Genomic DNA, 17,064 nt, shown 5'->3' on the forward strand with positions numbered 1-17,064 from the left:
TGTAACTTGTTGCTTGTATCCTTATGATTTATATTAATATTGTTTCCTGACTGCTTATTTGACTCAGTCATTAAGTGTTGTACCTCATGGTTCTTAACAGATATATCTTTTCTTTTATGTTCATGGAAGCGTAAGCACCAAAGATAAATTCCTTGTGTGTCCAATCTCACTTGGGCAATCAAGAATTCTATTCTATGCTATGCTATGCCATTCAAACAAGGAGAAAGTAGTGGACTGGACCACATCAATGTTCATCCTCACACAGAAGTATTTTCTGAGCTGGTAAAGTGATGTCTTCCATCAAGAAAATTCAGTGCATTTGGCACTTTGAAACATTGCAATTTCTTTTTACTCACAAGGAGAGACTTGCCTTTTTAAAGTGTAGGTCAAAGCATGAAACATCAGATCACATAAAATGAAATGCCAGTCAATTGACCCTGGTTTAGGATGCTGGTTTAGTATCTTCTTAAGACAAACTGAACTGCAGGGGGATCCAAACCTGGTTTAGCAGACAGTGAGAATGTAGGATCATCTTTCCCCTCTTCCCTGAAAACATATTTCTTACTTCCTGCTTGAGATCTGCCATGCAAGCTCTCTGCCTACACAGGAGCTTTCCCCAGCAAATAGGGAGTGAAGGACACTCCATGTTCCCCACCACCACCGCCACCACCTTCATTTCTGAGGCTCTCCATTCATTCCGGAGGGCAGCGTGCGGGGTCTCTGCTTTCCCCCTCTGCCTGTTACACTTATGGGAAAGGGTGGCTGGGCGGGAGGGAAACTTGGCGTCTGGGGGTGGGTGTCTCCCACTCCTAAAATTCAACAAGCTGAACCGGGATGAGTCACGGGTCCCTTGTACCCTTTCTGGGAGTGAGAACCCGCCGCCTCCCTTTCTATGGGAAGAACGTCCTCCCCCCCACACATACTGACACACACAAACTCAGACAGACCTACTTCCCCCAGTTCTGGACCTTCCCCCTCTTTTTCTCTCCCTTCCTTCCCTCCTCCCTCTTTCTCTCTTCCTCCCTCCCTCCCTTTCTCTCCTCTTCCAAAAGACCATCTTTGCATAAGAATCTTCCCTGCACAGAAAATCCACGTGGAGTGGGAGGGCATTTCAGCTTTGGATACTGGCTACAAGTTGGGAAGGAAATGACATCATTCAGTTTTTGCTTTTCTAGGATACAGGACTCTCCCTCTTTAACCCTTTGAGCTCTGCAGGGAGTTAGAAAGGTATCCATGTGTCCCCAACCTTTCAGGGAGGGTTTTCCACCTATCCTCTTCCTAGTTTGCTCTCCATGTGTCCCCAACCTTTCACGGAGGGTTTTCCACCTCTACCCTGTGAAAGGTTGAGGACACATGGACCCTGTGAAAGGTTGAGGACACATGGAGAGCAAACTGGGAAGAGGAGAGGTGGAAAACCCTCCGTGAAAGGTTGAGGACACATGGAGAGCAAACTGGGAAGAGGAGAGGTGGAAAACCCTCCGTGAAAGGTTGAGGACACATGGAGAGCAAACTGGGAAGAGGAGAGGTGGAAACCCCTCCGTGAAAGGTTGGGGACACATGGAGAGCAAACTGGGAAGAGGAGAGGTGGAAAACCCTCTGTGAAAGGTTGAGGACACATGGAGAGCAAACTGGGAAGAGGAGAGGTGGAAAACCCTCCGTGAAAGGTTGGGGACACATGGAGAGCAAACTGGGAAGAGGAGAGGTGGAAAACCCTCCGTGAAAGGTTTGGGACACATGGAGAGCAAACTGGGAAGAGGAGAGGTGGAAAACCCTCCGTGAAAGGTTGAGGACACATGGAGAGCAAACTGGGAAGAGGAGAGGTGGAAAACCCTCCGTGAAAGGTTGGGGACACATGGAGAGCAAACTGGGAAGAGGAGAGGTGGAAAACCCTCCGTGAAAGGTTGGGGACACATGGAGAGCAAACCGCTTTCGGAGAGTGCTGGGGAGCTGCTCGGCTGTTTTAAAAGGTGACAGCCGGGCTGGGGGGCTTCCCAGCAACCTCCCGAAGCCAACCCGGAAGTAACATGAAAAAAGTTCGTAAGAAGAGGCAAATTTTTTCTGAACCCCGGGTTCGTATCTCGAGTTGTTCGTAAGACGAGGGGTTCGTATCTTGAGGTACCACTGTACATCTATTATATTTCCTACCGCCTTATCTTAATCGATAATACAAAGGTTCAAGACATTCAAATCATCATTTCATGGCACTGGACCAGGGTATCTACGAGACCGCCCTCTGCCACATGAATGCCAGCGACCGGTTAGGTCCCACAGAGTGGGCTTTCTCCGGGTCCCGTCAACAAAACAATGTCACTTGACGGGGCCCAGGGGAAAAGCCTTCTCTGTGGCAGCCCCGACCCTCTGGAATCAACTCCCAGAGATTAGAATTCCCCCCACCCTCCTTGCCTTTCGTAAGCTCCTTAAAACCCACCTCTCGTCAGGCATGGGGGAATTGAGACATTATTTCCCCCTAGGCCTTTATAATTTATGCATGGTATGTTTGTATGGACGTTTAGTTTTATAATAAGGGTTTTTTACTTGTTTTTAGTATTGGATTTACATGATGTTTTTTATTACTGTTGTTAGCCGCCCCGAGTCTACGGAGAGGGGCGGCATACAAATCCAATAAATAAATAAATATATACCTTAAACAAATAGTTATTTTAATATTCGTAAATTTCTGGTTATTTGTCATTTGTAAATTGTTATATTTTTGGATTTCCTCCTATTTTTTTTAACCAATCATAAAATGAGTTCCAAATTTTACAGTATTATTCTGAGTCTTCTTTGTTTCTTAATTTTAAAGTTAACATATCTGCCTCCATATTGGCCATGATTTTCTTAATCACTATTTCTTGATCTGGTATTTTTATTTGCTTCTAGATTTGCATTTTTACAATTCTAGCTTCTGTTAATATATGAATAGTTAAATAATACTGATTTTGTTCCATTTTCTGATCTATAATTCCAAATAGAAATGCCTCTGGTTTTTTAATTTTCACATTACTCATATCTGTTAACCACCTTGTATTTTGGCCAGAGGTCCCTGTTTTTCTAATTGCATTTTTACATGCCTTCAAACTGCTAGGTTGGCAGAAACTGGAATAGTAATGGAATATTTAATTAACTTTATTTAACTTCTTAACTTTAATTATCATCCAACAATATACAGTGATACCTTGTCTTACAAACTTAATTGGTTCCGGGATGAGGTTCTTAAGGTGAAAAGTTTGTAAGACGAAACAATGTTTCCCATAGGAATCAACGGAAAAGCGATTAATGCGTGCAAGCCCAAAATTCACCCCTTTTGCCAGCTGAAGCGCCCGTTTTTGCGCTGCTGGGATTCCCCTGAGGCTCCCCTCCATGGGAAACCCCACCTCCAGTCCTCTGTGTTTTTGCGATGCTGCGATTTCACTGAGGCTCCCCTTGCTGGGAAACCCCACCTCTGGACTTCCATGACCAGCGAAGCTCCCGTTTTTGCTCTGCTGGGTTTCCCTTGCTGGGATTTCCCCCGCAGCATCACAAAAACATGGAAGTCCAGAGGTGGAGTTTCCCATGGAGGGGAGCCTCAGGAGAATCCGAGCGGCACAATAATGGGTGCTTTGCTGGCAACAGAAGTCCGGAGGCGGAGCATCCCAGCGGCGGGGGCGGGTTTGTAAGGTGAAAATAGTTTGTAAGAAGAGGCAAAAAAATCTTAAACCCCGGGTTTGTATCTTGAAAAGTTTGTATGACGAGGTGTTTGTAAGATGAGGTATCACTGTACAGTATTTGTTTTGTTCAATCTCCAGTCAATGAATAATGTTATGGGAAATGAGACTACGCAGTGCACTGAACTTCTTTCAACACTCCATGCATTTATATGGCTTCTCCCCTGTGTGGATCCTTTGATGGGATTTAAGATCGCTGCTATTTCTGAAGTTCTTTCCATACATACTCTATGAATTTATATGACTTTTCCCCTGTGTGGATCCTTCGATGGGGTGTATGTTCCCTGCTTGTTCTGAAGCTTTTTCCATACTCTATGAATTTATATGACTTTTCCCCTGTGTGGATCCTTTGATGGGGTGTAACTTCACTTCTTGTTCTGAAGCTTTTTCCACACTCCATGCATTTATATGGCTTCTCCCCTGTGTGGATCCTTTGATGGGATTTAAGATAATCATTTCGACTGAAGCTTTTTCCACACTCCATGCATTTATATGGCTTTTCTCCTGTGTGGATCCTTTGATGGGAAGTAAGACTACTTTTTTGCCTGAAGCTTTTTCCACACTCCACGCATTTATGTGGCCTCTCCCCGGTGTGGATCCTTTGATGGCATGTAAGGTCACTGCTTTCTGTGAAGCTCTTTCCACACTCCATGCATTTATTTGGCTTTTCCCCTGTGTGGATCCTTTGATGGCATGTAAGGTCACTGCTTGTTCTGAAGGTTTTTCCACACTCCATGCATTTATGTGGCTTTTCTCCTGTATGGACCTTTTTATTAACAGTCTTGTTTTTATGTTCGTTGCATTCATTGGACGTCTCTCTTACATGAAAAGCTTTCTGTGACTCGAGAGACCAATTTTCTTGAGAAAATGTGAATGTCCAATTTTTTCCATTGGCCTGCTCTTTGGCTTGTGATGGACAGGGTCCATTTACATCTAATATGTCTTTGAAGAGTCTTCCACCATTCCCAATATATTTCCTCTTTAGTTTTTCTTGTTGATCAATAATGTCCTGCACCTGAGCAACAGTAGAAGATGACCTTTCCTTATTCCAGTTATTTGAAAGTTTTCTTTCCTGTCTTTGGGATTCTGTTTGAATTATAGGATTTCTCTTTATGTATCCTTGTCCAAACACTTTGATTGGTTCTTCAAGGACTGTACTGTCATTCTCATGATCACCTTCAAAGAGAAAGAGAAATGAAAGTGAGAGAAAGGTTAGGGAAAAATATCACTCTGTCAGAAGTCCTATTAATTGCCTTCAGGTATTGCACCAAACTCTACATATACTGCACATTTGTATCCTTATAATGCCATGGTATAGAAGTGATAATATCTCTATTGATGAGGAATAAAACCTTGAAAAGGATATTAAGTAAAAAAACTTGAATGATCGGGAACACATGTTGCAAAATAGATGAAATCTATGTAATGGAATTTGCCATTACGTCAAATTAAGGAATTACTTTGTGTCTAAAATGTTTAAATAGAAATATAAAAACAAATAGGATAAGATACATCTAAGCAGAATGCCATGGACCTATTTCCTTTTTAGGTTTAGTAGAAAACCAGAACTTTACCTTCTCCCTCTGGCGAGGGGATGTCTATTTAGAGATCTTCTAATGACATTAACTACAAAATGTCTTCCTGAACTCTCTGACTCGAGAATAGGAAACCCTTACCAAGAGAAGCCACATTCTTATAATTCTCCAGCATGACTTCCCAATGCAGAGCTTTTTGTTGAGGATCCAGCTGAGACCACTCCGCCTCTGAGAAATAAACCGCCACCTCCTCAAAGGGCAGAAGACCCTCCTGAAAGGGGGGAAAAGTACAGAACAGACCAAGGAGAGACTGCAGGATCTTCCTTATTGTTTAGATATTTCCAAAGCAAACATATACAGTAAGAAAAGTGGTTATGCTGAATAAGAATCCATGCTTAACATGACAAAATGGGTAGTACAAAAAGTTTTAAGGGGCGGGGTCAAATGGCTGTGGCAGCACTGAAGTCCCCCTCTCCCTTGGGGGCCCTCAAATCCCCACCGTCTGGGGGTTCTGGTTCTTTTGAACCAGACCCAATCCTCCCTGAAGGGGAGGTGACGCAGGGGACGCTACTGGGGGTCTGGTTAGGGATCGGCATACCCCACCAGACACAGGGTGTAGTCTCGCGCAGGTGGTGGTGCGCAGCCAGATTGGAGCCGAGCGGTAACACCTGGGAAGAGTATTATTTAAGTAATGGCGAGGTGAAGAAAAAATTAAGTGATGTGCTGGTGAGTGATTTTGGCCGAAAAAGGATTGGGAATGTTTTTTTTTAAATTTTTCACAACTGAGCTAACTGCTGGAAATAGGAGAGGAAGTGGCTATTTAGCAGTGTGGTGAATAGTGGAGGCTTCTATTTTTGCATATTCTGCATATTTTTGAACATTGCTCAAGTTTGGACTATTTAAGCAGATTCAAAGCATTATATCTTTTATCTCCCCCCCCCCCTTTTTAAGAAGTTGGTTTTTTATTGTGCAACATAGAAATCAAATACGGAATTAAATATGGAACTAAAAATGCTAGAACTATGGAGAGAGGAGAGCTTCCCACACAGATGAGAGCTTGCCATCTACTGGCTGGTGGAGTCATTACAAGGAGAATTCTGTTTCATATGCTCAGCAGATGCTAGCCTTGGTAGTGGATGTTATCTGTCTTGGTCAGGAGATTGGTATGTGTTTATTTTGTGTTTACCTTTGAGAAGGGAGGAAGCTAACATCTTCTGTTTGCAAAAAGAATTTTTGTGAGAAGAAGTATTTGAACTGACCGATAGAGATATGGCCAGAGAGTTGGCAAAAAATATTAGAATAAATTAAACATGAGAAGAATTTGAGGACAATCATACTATTACCAGATATTATTACCAGAAAGAGTCTTTGTAATTTGGAATAAATCAGCAAATAAGAAAATATGGATAGCAACAGAATTTCTGAAGAGGAAGAAGATGGAGATTATTATAAAATTACAAATTAGAAGAATTAATTTTTGTAAAATTTGAGTGGGATGTATGGGGATTAAATGATGAATTATAAAGTTATTTGGAATTTAATATAGGGAAATTATATTGAGAAGAGATTGAACACAGATTGGGGAATATGAATGAAATTTAGAAGGGAAATTAATGAGTAAAATACAAGATACAATTGAGCTTTATATCTAAGATATATTATGATATATTTTGGGGGTAAATAATGAAAAATGGAATAAGAGAATAAGAGAACAATGAAAATAGAACAATGAAAATTGAAAATGGCTATGGCTATTTTGGATATTAATATTTTTATTACTTCTGATATTAATGGGATACAGCTCAGGGGAAAAGGTATGAAAGTTTAATTATAAGATAAGCAAAAATTAGGATAATTTTTTATATGGATGAATTATGTTTTAGAGAAATATAGAATTAAGAAGATAGAAAATAATGAGGACTATATTAGATTATTTTCAATTTTAAGGCAAGTTATTAATGATAGTGGGAAATATTGATTATTGAAGTTATTGTACTATAGAATTTAAGTAAGATAGGTGGATCATAATTTATGCTTTATAACTTTTTATGAGTTTATAGAAAGTTATAAACTAGTTTGATAAAAATAAGAACATGCTGTCTCTAGGGTTACAATGATTTATATTATAATAGGCTATGAGATATTTATTTGATTTATTTTCCTGCAAAATGGAGTAGGTTTTACTGCTGATTCCAATAGGTTTTCAGATAATTTCATAGATTAGGGCATGATGATTCCACTGGTTTTACAGTGATAAAATTAGTGTAGGGTATGAGGATCTTATTGGGCTCACAGTGTTTTGTTTTGTTTCATTTTGTTTAGAAGAGGGCATGATGATTCTACTGGGTATACAGTGATATAAATTAGAGTAGGGGCAAGAATATTCCACTGGGTTTACAGTGACATAATAGAGTAGGGCATGATGATTTCACTGGGTTTACTATGACATATTATAATAGGACATAATGATTTCACTGGTTTTACTGTGATATATTAGAATAGGGCATGAGGATTCCACTGGGCTTACAGTGATAAATGGGGTGTGATGATTGATTTCAGAGTAAAAGAGATACATGGAAGAAGAGGGAAAAAGGGGTTTTGCTTATCCTTCTTTTTCCTCTTTTTATTTCCTTTTTCTTTCCTTTTTCTTTTCTTCTTTTAAATTTTTTAAAATTATTTTTATTGTTTTATTTACTTGCTAAAAGGAATTATTATTAATTGGGCTAATTGGGACATTTAGGATAAATTATTTGGATTTTTCTCCGCTTGAGGAGATTATATTACATATGTGATTGGTGTGGAGAAAAAATAAACAAAATTTTCCTGGGGAAAAGAATCCATGGCTTAGTTGACAAAATGGGCAGTACAAAAAGCATCTGACTAAATAAATATTTTAGGCAGACATTATCAACTTAAATGATTCTGTAGGACAGTGATGGCGAGCCTATGGCACTGGTATCACAAGTGGCACGCGGAGCCATACCTCCAAAACATGCCAGAGCTCAGAATGTCATCAAGGAGGGTGGGGCAGTGGGCATGGCCATCATGGGAGAAGATAAGCATGTGCGTGGGGCCAGATGGTGTCTGGAAGGAACTGCAGCCTGTGTGGGGCTAGGGATGGCAGGCCATCAGTTCCACCATCTCTCTTTGCGTGGTAGAACTGGAGGACGAGAATGGAAGGCAGGGGCTGGGAATGCAGGGGGTGGCACCACCCCTGTCCCACCACTTTCCTTGCCACATAGCAGCAGCACTGGCAGAGGTGCAGCTGGTGTGGGTGAGGTATGCTATCTGGCCTACAAGATGTACCGTATGGATCATGTGCCTTCCATACCCACCCCCACATTTCTAGTAGTTGTTGCTGGTGCCTTGGTGAGGCGATGGAAGTGCCATTATTTATTTATTTATTTATTTATTAATCAGATTTGTATGCCGCCCCTCTCCGCAGAATCGGGGTGGCTCACAGCAATAATAATACAATGTAAACAAATCTAATATTTAAGTTAATTTAAAACCCCAATTTAGAAACTAATCATACATACTAGCATACCATGCATAAATTTATAAGCCTAGGGGGAGGGAAAGTGTCAATTCCCCCATGCCTGACGACAGAGGTTGGTTTTAAGGAGCTCATGAAAGGCTAGGAGGGTGGGGGCAACTCTGATATCTGGGGGGAGTTGGTTCCAAAGGGTCGGGGCCACCACAGAGAAGCCCATGAAGGGCTTTATAGGTCATAACCAACCCTTTGAATTGTGACCGGAAACTGATCGGCAACCAATGCAGACTGCGGAGTGTTGGTGTGACATGGGCGTATTTAGGAAAGCCCATGATAGCTCTCGCAGCTGCATTCTGCACGATCTGAAGTTTCCGAACACTTTTCAAAGGTAGCCCCATGTAGAGAGCATTATAGTAGTTGAGCCTCGCGGTGATGAAGGCATGAGTGACTGTGAGCAGTGACCCAGTCCAAATAGGGCCGCAACTGATGCACCAGGCGAACCTGGGCAAACGCCCCCCTCGCCACAGCTGAAAGATGGTTCTCTAATGTGAGCTGTGGATCGAGGAGGACGCCCAAGTTGCGGACCCTCTCTGAGGGAGTTAGTGATTCCCCCCCCAGGGTAATGGACGGACAGATGGAATTGTCCTTGGGAGGCAAAACCCACAGCCACTCCGTCTTATCAGGGTTGAGTTTGAGTCTGTTGACACCCATCCAGACCCCAACAGCCTCCAGGCACCGGCACATCACTTCCACTGCTTCGCTGACTGGACATCCCACATCCAGTACATGTTCAGCCCCCATCATCCAACCTATTCCTCCAGTTCTGCCGCCCAATCTACAAAGAAAGTTGGGCGGTGTGATCATGACTGAAAACGATGGGGCTTTTCAACCCACACTTCAGAAGGAAGAAGAAGGAGGAGGGAAAGGGAGACCAGTAGCTTGACGGCTGCCTCTTCTGCAGCTGCTCTCTGGGGTTGCTCTCGGAAACCCTGCACAGAAGGAAGGCTCTGCTTCTTTCAGATTTGTCCCAGCCCTCCATCCTCTCTGAACCTTGCCTTCCCTCTTCGGAGGTGATAGAGGGAAAGGCAACGCTAAAGAAGAGGCGAAACGGGGGAGAGAAGCTGCACAGCAAAGCACAAGGGGCTCATCCACCTCTCCATGAGACCTCTCAGGTGACACGGCATGCAAAAACTAAAGGGTAAAAGGCATTGTTTCCAAGTTAGCAGAAGGCCCAGAATCAAAACAAAGCGCTGTAAGTTCATGTGCCTTTCCCATTTGTTGCCCTCTTTTTGGGAAACGTTTCACCACCACAACAATATGGTGTTATTCATATTACATCCTGACTTGTTTTGGAAGCGGGAAGGCGCAGCTGGAGGTGAGCGAGGAAGGCCAGCTCCCCTTCCCCAATATACTCCAAAGCCCGTGAGGTTTTCGGTACAGAAGCAGATTGCTTCCCACAGGGTTGACCTTGACACCCACTTCAGACAGCAAACAGAAGAACGTTGTTCTTTTGCTCCAGGGCCTTTGAAACACCCCCCCCCCCTCTTTTCATTTTCAGCCTTAAAATTCTGGATTGTCAGTGCTGCTCTTAGTTACACTGTTGGACTGCTCCTGCCTGAGGGTGGGAGGGAGAGGGCGGGGCCACCTCCTGTATGTGAAAAAAATAAGACACCCCCGACAATAAGGCTGAGTGCTATTTCAGGTCTTAAGAGAATATAAGACTGGGTCTTATTTTCAGGTAAACACGGTAATTAGCGAAAGAGTTTTCTTTTTTAAAATAATAGTCTTAAAAAACAATCCTGAAAAGAATCTCCAACCAAAAACAGAAGGCAAAATGGTAGAAGACACCAATTGTAGTTCTCGACTAACAACAGTTTTTAGTTTTTAGTGGCTGATCAAAGTTATACAGCAGCAAAAAAATGGCATGCCCATTTTTCACACTGATGACTGTACTACCTGTGCTATCTACATCCTCTGATTTCCTGACGGAAATGTAAAATATAAATCTAGGAAATAAACATTCTTCTCTTACCTGAGTTAGAGGTTCAATCCTGGTTTCTGCTTCGCCAAAACAAATAGACAACTTTCTTCTATTCTTCCCTGTGAGGGAGACAGAATTTCCAAAAACCTAATTAGAAAAATGGGAGGAGAGAAAAGGACACAGAAAAGGTGAGAAATTTAGGAATTCACAATAGAGTGGAAAGAACTTATATTACCTCCTGAGGTGTCCTGATTTGGATCTCCCTGAGAGATCTCCCTGAAAAACTGTTCTTGATGGAGATTTGAGGGATGCCGCTTTCTCTCAGGATCTCTGATCTGTATTGCGAATGACTTGAAATAGGAGAAAATAATTAATGGACATCACAAATCATGAAGTGGTTTCTTTTCCTGTGAACACCACTGCAAATCACTCAGTGTCGATCAATTAGGCTGAGAAGTAAGAAAGAAATCACTGTGCAAAATCTTTCTTCAACAATGAATATGAGAACTATACAAAGATTAGTGAAGGATCACCACGTATTGTAGTATGGATGCCAGGAAAGTCTGGTAGGAAGACATCAAAATTTGAATACATTGATCCAAAGCCAAAAATTTTGTACATAATATAATGCCAGAACAAGGGGAAAACCTGATGTTGAAGAGTTTAAAATTTGTATTAAATTATAATGTAAAATGAACATTTCATAAAATGATGTATCCTTCTACTCAACACTGATAAGTTACCAAAGATATAGAAAGAAATTTCGCACACGTTTGAAATTTAAATGTAAAAAAGGAACTTTTTACCAATTCTTTTGGACTTTTGACAAAGCAAAGAAATACAAGGGTCAGATTTATATTTTACTGCAGGAGATTCTGGGTATGAAAATGAAACCAAAAACTTTTCTGTTAGGTTTAATATAGAGATTGAAAAACAATCTTTAATTTTGGTGTTATATATGTTGAGAGCAGCAAGAACACTCTATGCACAAAAGCTGAAGGATATTTTAATTGCCACAATGGAAAAATTGTTGGACAAACTGATGTAACTAGCAGAGATGGCCAAATCAATTGCTTTACTAAAAGAAAAGACCACACCCAACCTTCTTTCTACTTTGGAACCACTGTTTGGATTTATGCTTGAGAAGGAAAAAAATGAAACCTTGATTATGTTTTGCTCATTACATAGGTTTGTTGTTACAGAAGTTGCTAGTACAGAGGTACCTCTGTCACGAATTAAAAATCACTATGTAATGTCATAATGCAGAAAGTAGGCCTCTGTTGAGAATGCTGAGTCATTCAGAGGCAGTTGAGCATTATTATTATTATTATTATTATTATTATTATTATTATTATTATTATTATTAATTAAATTTGTATGCTGCCCCTCTCCGTAGACTTGGGGCGGCTCACAGCAGTAATAGAACACAATGTAGAATCTAATATTTAAAACTAAAAACCCATAATTTAAAAAACATACACACAACATACCATGCATAAACTGTATAGGCCTGGGGGGAAGGAATAGTTCAGTTCCCCCTTGCCTGAGGACAGAGCATGCAGCAACCTGTAAAATATTTAGCTAGGCAAGAGCTCCCTGCTTTTTCTCTCTCTTTGTTCTCTCTGCTTGTTCGCTGTTACATGTGTGCTACTGCTGTTTGTGGAAATATGCCTTGAAGAAGCTAAAATGCTGTACAAGTTGGTTCCTGTGAGGTACTGAACTAAGATTGTTGTAGCAAGGTACTAGTAAGAGACTAGTTTATTGTATGTACAGTATAGTATAGACATTAATAGTAGTAGTATAAAGAAGTAAATATATTTTTCCACAACTTCCTACTGCTGCAGTATTTCATTGAAGACTTCAACTCCATTTTTACTGGTCTGTGGCTGGCTGGCTGGCTGGGTTGGTGGGCTGGCTGGACTGGTTTGCTGCTTGGGCACAAACAGACTACCTTCCGCAAATGCAAGCTCTGATAACCTCTACTTGCGAACTTAATTCATTCCGTGACCAGGTTCTTAAGTAGAAAAGTTTGTAAGAAGAAGCAATTTTCCCCATAGGAATCAATGTAAAAGCAAATAATGTGTGCAATTAGGGAAGCCACAGGGAGGATGGAGGCCCTGTTTCCTCGCAGGATATTCCTAGAGAGGCCCTATGGAGGGTTCTCCCTACCTTTTCTGGTTACAGTTTTGGAGGCTCGGGTTTGTAAGTGGAAAATGGTTTTTGAGAAGAGGGAAAAAAATCTTGAACACCCGGTTGTTATCTAGAAGAATTCGTAAGCAGAGGCATTCTTAGGTAGAGGTACCACTGTATATATTAAATATGTAAAAGTAAAACACTGAGCCTGTAATGTTACCATATCATGTGACTAGGTTAAAAGAAACTCAGTGATATTCTTTCCCTTCCCTTTCCTCCTTCCCCTCCCCCCATTTTCTACCTTTTTCATTTTTCTGTGTTTTATATCTTGATAAGGTTAATAAAACTATGAAAACTACGAAAAGGATACAGACATGTGAATATATTGTTTGTTATATTCAACTGTTTCTGGAGTCCCAAGAGGAAGTCCTCTCACCTGCAACTCAACCTGCTCCTCCTTCTCCTCCTCCGCCTGGCTCAGGAGGAAGCCTTCCACCAGGGCCACCGCCTGGGAGGTGGTCTCTGCTCCACACTCCCGCACCCAGCTCTCCATCTGCAGGGGCAGAAGCGTCAGGAACTGCTCCAGAACAACCAGGTCCAGCATCTGCGCATTTGTGTGCTTGTCTGGTCTCAACCATCGACTACAAAAGAAATGGAGTCGGCTGCAAAGTCCTCGGGGACCCTCATCCTCCTGATATTGGACGCTCCTGAAATTCCAGGCATGGACTTGTGAAATGATGGTTTCTTCCTCCAAGATCTTCTGCCCAGATCTTCCCCAGATCTCTCCATGGATTCCAGACTGAGCACCAGAAGGGCTTTTTCCAGTTCCCCCACTTGCTAAAGGAAGGCTTCCCATTCTTTCTCTGTTCTATAACACAATTATAAATTAATGCAAGGAAAATTGTACATCTCCAAATGCTTTTTTCATTTCTTTGAAGAAATATCCATCTGGTTCATTTTCAATAAAGGAGGAAGGCGCTGGAAATAAAATGGAGGCTGGAGGCTGATTGGAAAGAAAGCATCCCTTTATTGTTGAGGCAGATTACAGTGGTGGCATTCAGCAGGTTCTCACCAGTTCTGGAGAAGTGGTGGCAGAAAATTTGAGTACTTTGCAGAACTGGTAAATATTACCTCTGACTGGCTGTGCCTCCATCTCTTCTCTGCCTCTTGAGTCAAAGCTGATCAGCAGGAAATGGGGATTTTGCAGTTACATTCCCCTGGAGTGGGCTGGGAATGAAGATCTTACACTATCCTTCCCCTGCCACACCCACCAAGGTACACCAAACCCACCAAGCCACGGACACAGAACCGGTAGTAAATATTGTCCAATACCGCATGTGGCTTTTTGGGCCCTCTCCTGTGGCTCCCTGCTCCATCACTGGCTAGTCTCTCCCCATCCTTGCCTGGCCTGAGAAAGTAAGGGCGTTGATGGGAATGGGGAAGCGGCCAGGGCTGATTCTCCAGCGTTGGTTGAGGAACGATCTCCACCTTTGGTGGAGACTTCCCTTTGGGCGACCCTCCTCCCCATCTCGTGACTTCCTGGCTGGCTGTGACAGGTCTAGGAGGGTGCACAGAAACAGGAAAACTCTCAAGTGAGCAACAAAATGCAGTAAATGTGCATGTGGAGGCCGACTGGCCGTTTGCTTAAGGAGGGGCTTTGGAGATGGCTTTTCTTCTGCCCTAAGGATCTGGCCATCACCTTGTGTCCCCCCTCGCACCACAACCGTTGGGCTGAGCGATGACAGCGTAAGCTCCAAACTGAAGTGGCAGGAAGCAAATTCTTTGGTGCTCTGGCGCTCACTTAAGGGTCTCTCCTCATGCGCGCAGATGGAGAGAAAGAGGGAAAAGAAAGAGAGAGAGAGAGATACCTGATTCCCATAGAAAAGGAAATATAGAGAACCACAAAACCTGGGTAGGCATAGCTGGAAGGGGGTCGTGTGACTTGGTGGGATTGAATGACATAGAGTTGGCCATGCCCACCTAGGTTTTGTGGTTCCCAGTCTTTAGGTTTCTGTAGGAAATGGATTCAAATGGCTTTTTGAGTGTTTAAGGTTGACGACCCCTGTCTTATAGAAAGGAGAATATATTGAAACAACCAGACAGTAGTGGATTGGACTACATCAACACTCATCCCCTTCTAGAACAAGTATTTTCTGAGCTGGTAAATTGAGGTCCTCAAATGAAGAAAATTCAGTGAATTTACCATTTGGATCATTTCAATTTCTTTCTAGTCACAAGGAGGCTTGCTTTTTAAAAATGTACAACATAGCATGAAACCCCCATTCACATAAAATGAAATGCCAGTCAATAGACCCTGGTTTAGGACGTTGGTTTATTACTTTCCTAAGACAACCTGAACTGCAAGGGAGCCAAGCCTAGTTTAGTGTCATCCAGCACACAGTGAGAATGTAGGCATCATCTTTCAGCTCTCTTGCTTGCAAACATATTCCTTACTTCCTGCTTGAGATTTGCCGTGCAAGCTCTCTGCCTAAACAGGAGCTTTCACCAGAAAATGGGGAGTGAAGGACTCTCCCTGGTCCCCACCATCACCGTCATTTCTGAGGCTCTCCATTCATTCCCGAGCGCAGCGTGCGGGGTCTCTGCTTCCCCCCTCGTGCCTGTTACACTCATGGGAAAGGGCGGCTAGGCGGGAGGGAAACGCGCGGTCTGGGGGTAGGTGTCTCCCACTCCTAAAACTCAACAAACTGAACCTAGATGAGTGACGTGTCTCTTGTTCCCTTTCTGGGAGTGAGAACCCTCCGCCTCCCTTTCTATGGAAAGAACGTCCACCCACCCCTACACAGACACCCCCCCCCCCCCACAAACAGAAAGACCTACTTCCCCCACTTCTGGATCTTCAAGACCTTCGGGACGCCTTTCTAACTCCCCGCAGAGTTTAAAGATTTAAAGACAGAGAGTTCAGCATCCTAGAAAGGGAAAAAACTCAATGATGTCATTTCCTTCTCTACTTGTAACAGGGATCCAAACCTGAAGATCCCCCCCTGGTGGGCCGTCTGTGTAGGGAAATTTCTCATACAAAAAGCGGAGAAATGGTGCGTTATCTTTTTCTTAAAGAAAAGCTTTTATTTGCTTTCCATGCATATACCATGAATCATAGCAAGATATGAATAGTTATACATTTGTATCCAATAAATCAGACAAATATCCTAATTTTGCACCTATTATATTTCTATTTGCCAGTTTTCCCGTCCTATTGTCTCTCCTATATCCCATATACTGTATCTTCTCTTCTATCCCTATATCTTTCGTCCATTCTCTCATTGATTATTTTATCCTATACTCTCTCTTCTATTCTTTCCCTAATTCTATTTCCTGGAAGGTGTCCCCCATTACCTTCATTGTGTATTATTGTGTATTGGACAAAATAAATAAATAAAATAAATATTTCATAACACTCCCCTCCATCTCCCCCTCTTCCCTATTTTCTCTCTTTTTCTCCCTCTTCCTACTTCCTTCCTCCCCTCTATTTCCTTCTCTTTCCTCTTCCTCCCTTTTATCCCTTCCCTTAGTCATTCTAATCCTAATTAACTTTATAGGTAACAGACTGGTTACATATAGCCTACTTTATTTAATTATTGGTGCCACTTTTAGACTTGTACTTTTTCTATATATGTATCTATTTTCATATCTATTCAAATAATATATTTTATTTTTTCTAAGTATATATTAATATCTTAGTGCTGCGTCCTTTAATATCTAATTTTTTTCACCTGGGTCTACCGCCTTTAATTCTCCATTTTCCTCCAAATTAATCGGTATTAGTAGTAGATCCTTGGAACAAACTTCCAGCAGACGTGGTAGATAAATCCACAGTAACTGAATTTAAACATGCCTGGGATAAACATATATCCATCCTAAGATAAAATACAGAAAATAGTATAAGGGCAGACTAGATGGACCAGGAGGGACTTTTTCTGCCGTCAGACTTCTATGTTTCTATTAATTTTTTTACATATTCATTTTCTATGCAATCTTAAATTTCACTCATACATTAAAATATTCTGAACCTTATCTTTGATTTTCATTGTCAATCTATTCATCACACAATCCAATGTTTTCTTAATTAACTCTCCTCAGAAGAGGCTTTTGTTGCTTTCCGATTTTGTGCAAATGCAATGCTTGCTGCTGTAATTATGTGAATAATTAAATATCTATCTTCTTTATTAAATTTCTCTCATAGTATACCCAGACAGCAGG

The 17,064-nt window shown here is 41.9% G+C and overlaps 1 protein-coding gene and 1 pseudogene across 1 annotated transcript; both read right to left on the reverse strand.

Annotated features, from left to right (window-relative positions):
- LOC139160362 (zinc finger protein 721-like) overlaps positions 1-17,064 on the reverse strand; it is a 94,844-nt pseudogene that overhangs the window by 46,933 nt on the left and 30,847 nt on the right.
- Positions 3,111-15,758, reverse strand: LOC139160354 (zinc finger protein 24-like). The gene is made up of 5 exons (XM_070738124.1): positions 15,685-15,758; positions 13,283-13,714; positions 10,949-11,063; positions 10,765-10,832; positions 3,111-4,880 (listed from the first exon to the last, which is right to left on the reverse strand). The coding sequence occupies exons 2-5, from the start codon at positions 13,700-13,702 to the stop codon at positions 4,815-4,817; spliced, it is 669 nt and encodes a 222-aa protein (XP_070594225.1). The 5' UTR covers positions 13,703-13,714; positions 15,685-15,758; the 3' UTR covers positions 3,111-4,814.

This window comes from Erythrolamprus reginae, chromosome 2 (genome assembly GCF_031021105.1).
Source record: "Erythrolamprus reginae isolate rEryReg1 chromosome 2, rEryReg1.hap1, whole genome shotgun sequence".
Taxonomy (NCBI): Eukaryota; Metazoa; Chordata; class Lepidosauria; order Squamata; family Dipsadidae; genus Erythrolamprus; species Erythrolamprus reginae.

Coding starts and splice junctions, on each gene's coding strand:
- LOC139160354 (XM_070738124.1), bottom strand. CDS start 13,702: ATGGGAAGCCTTCCTTTAGCAAGTGGGGGAACTGGAAAAAGCCCTTCT. Junction 11,064..13,282: donor AGGAGCAGGTTGAGTTGCAG/GTGAGAGGACTT, acceptor TCCTATTTCAAG/TCATTCGCAATACAGATCAG. Junction 10,833..10,948: donor AAATCAGGACACCTCAGGAG/GTAATATAAGTT, acceptor TCTCCCTCACAG/GGAAGAATAGAAGAAAGTTG.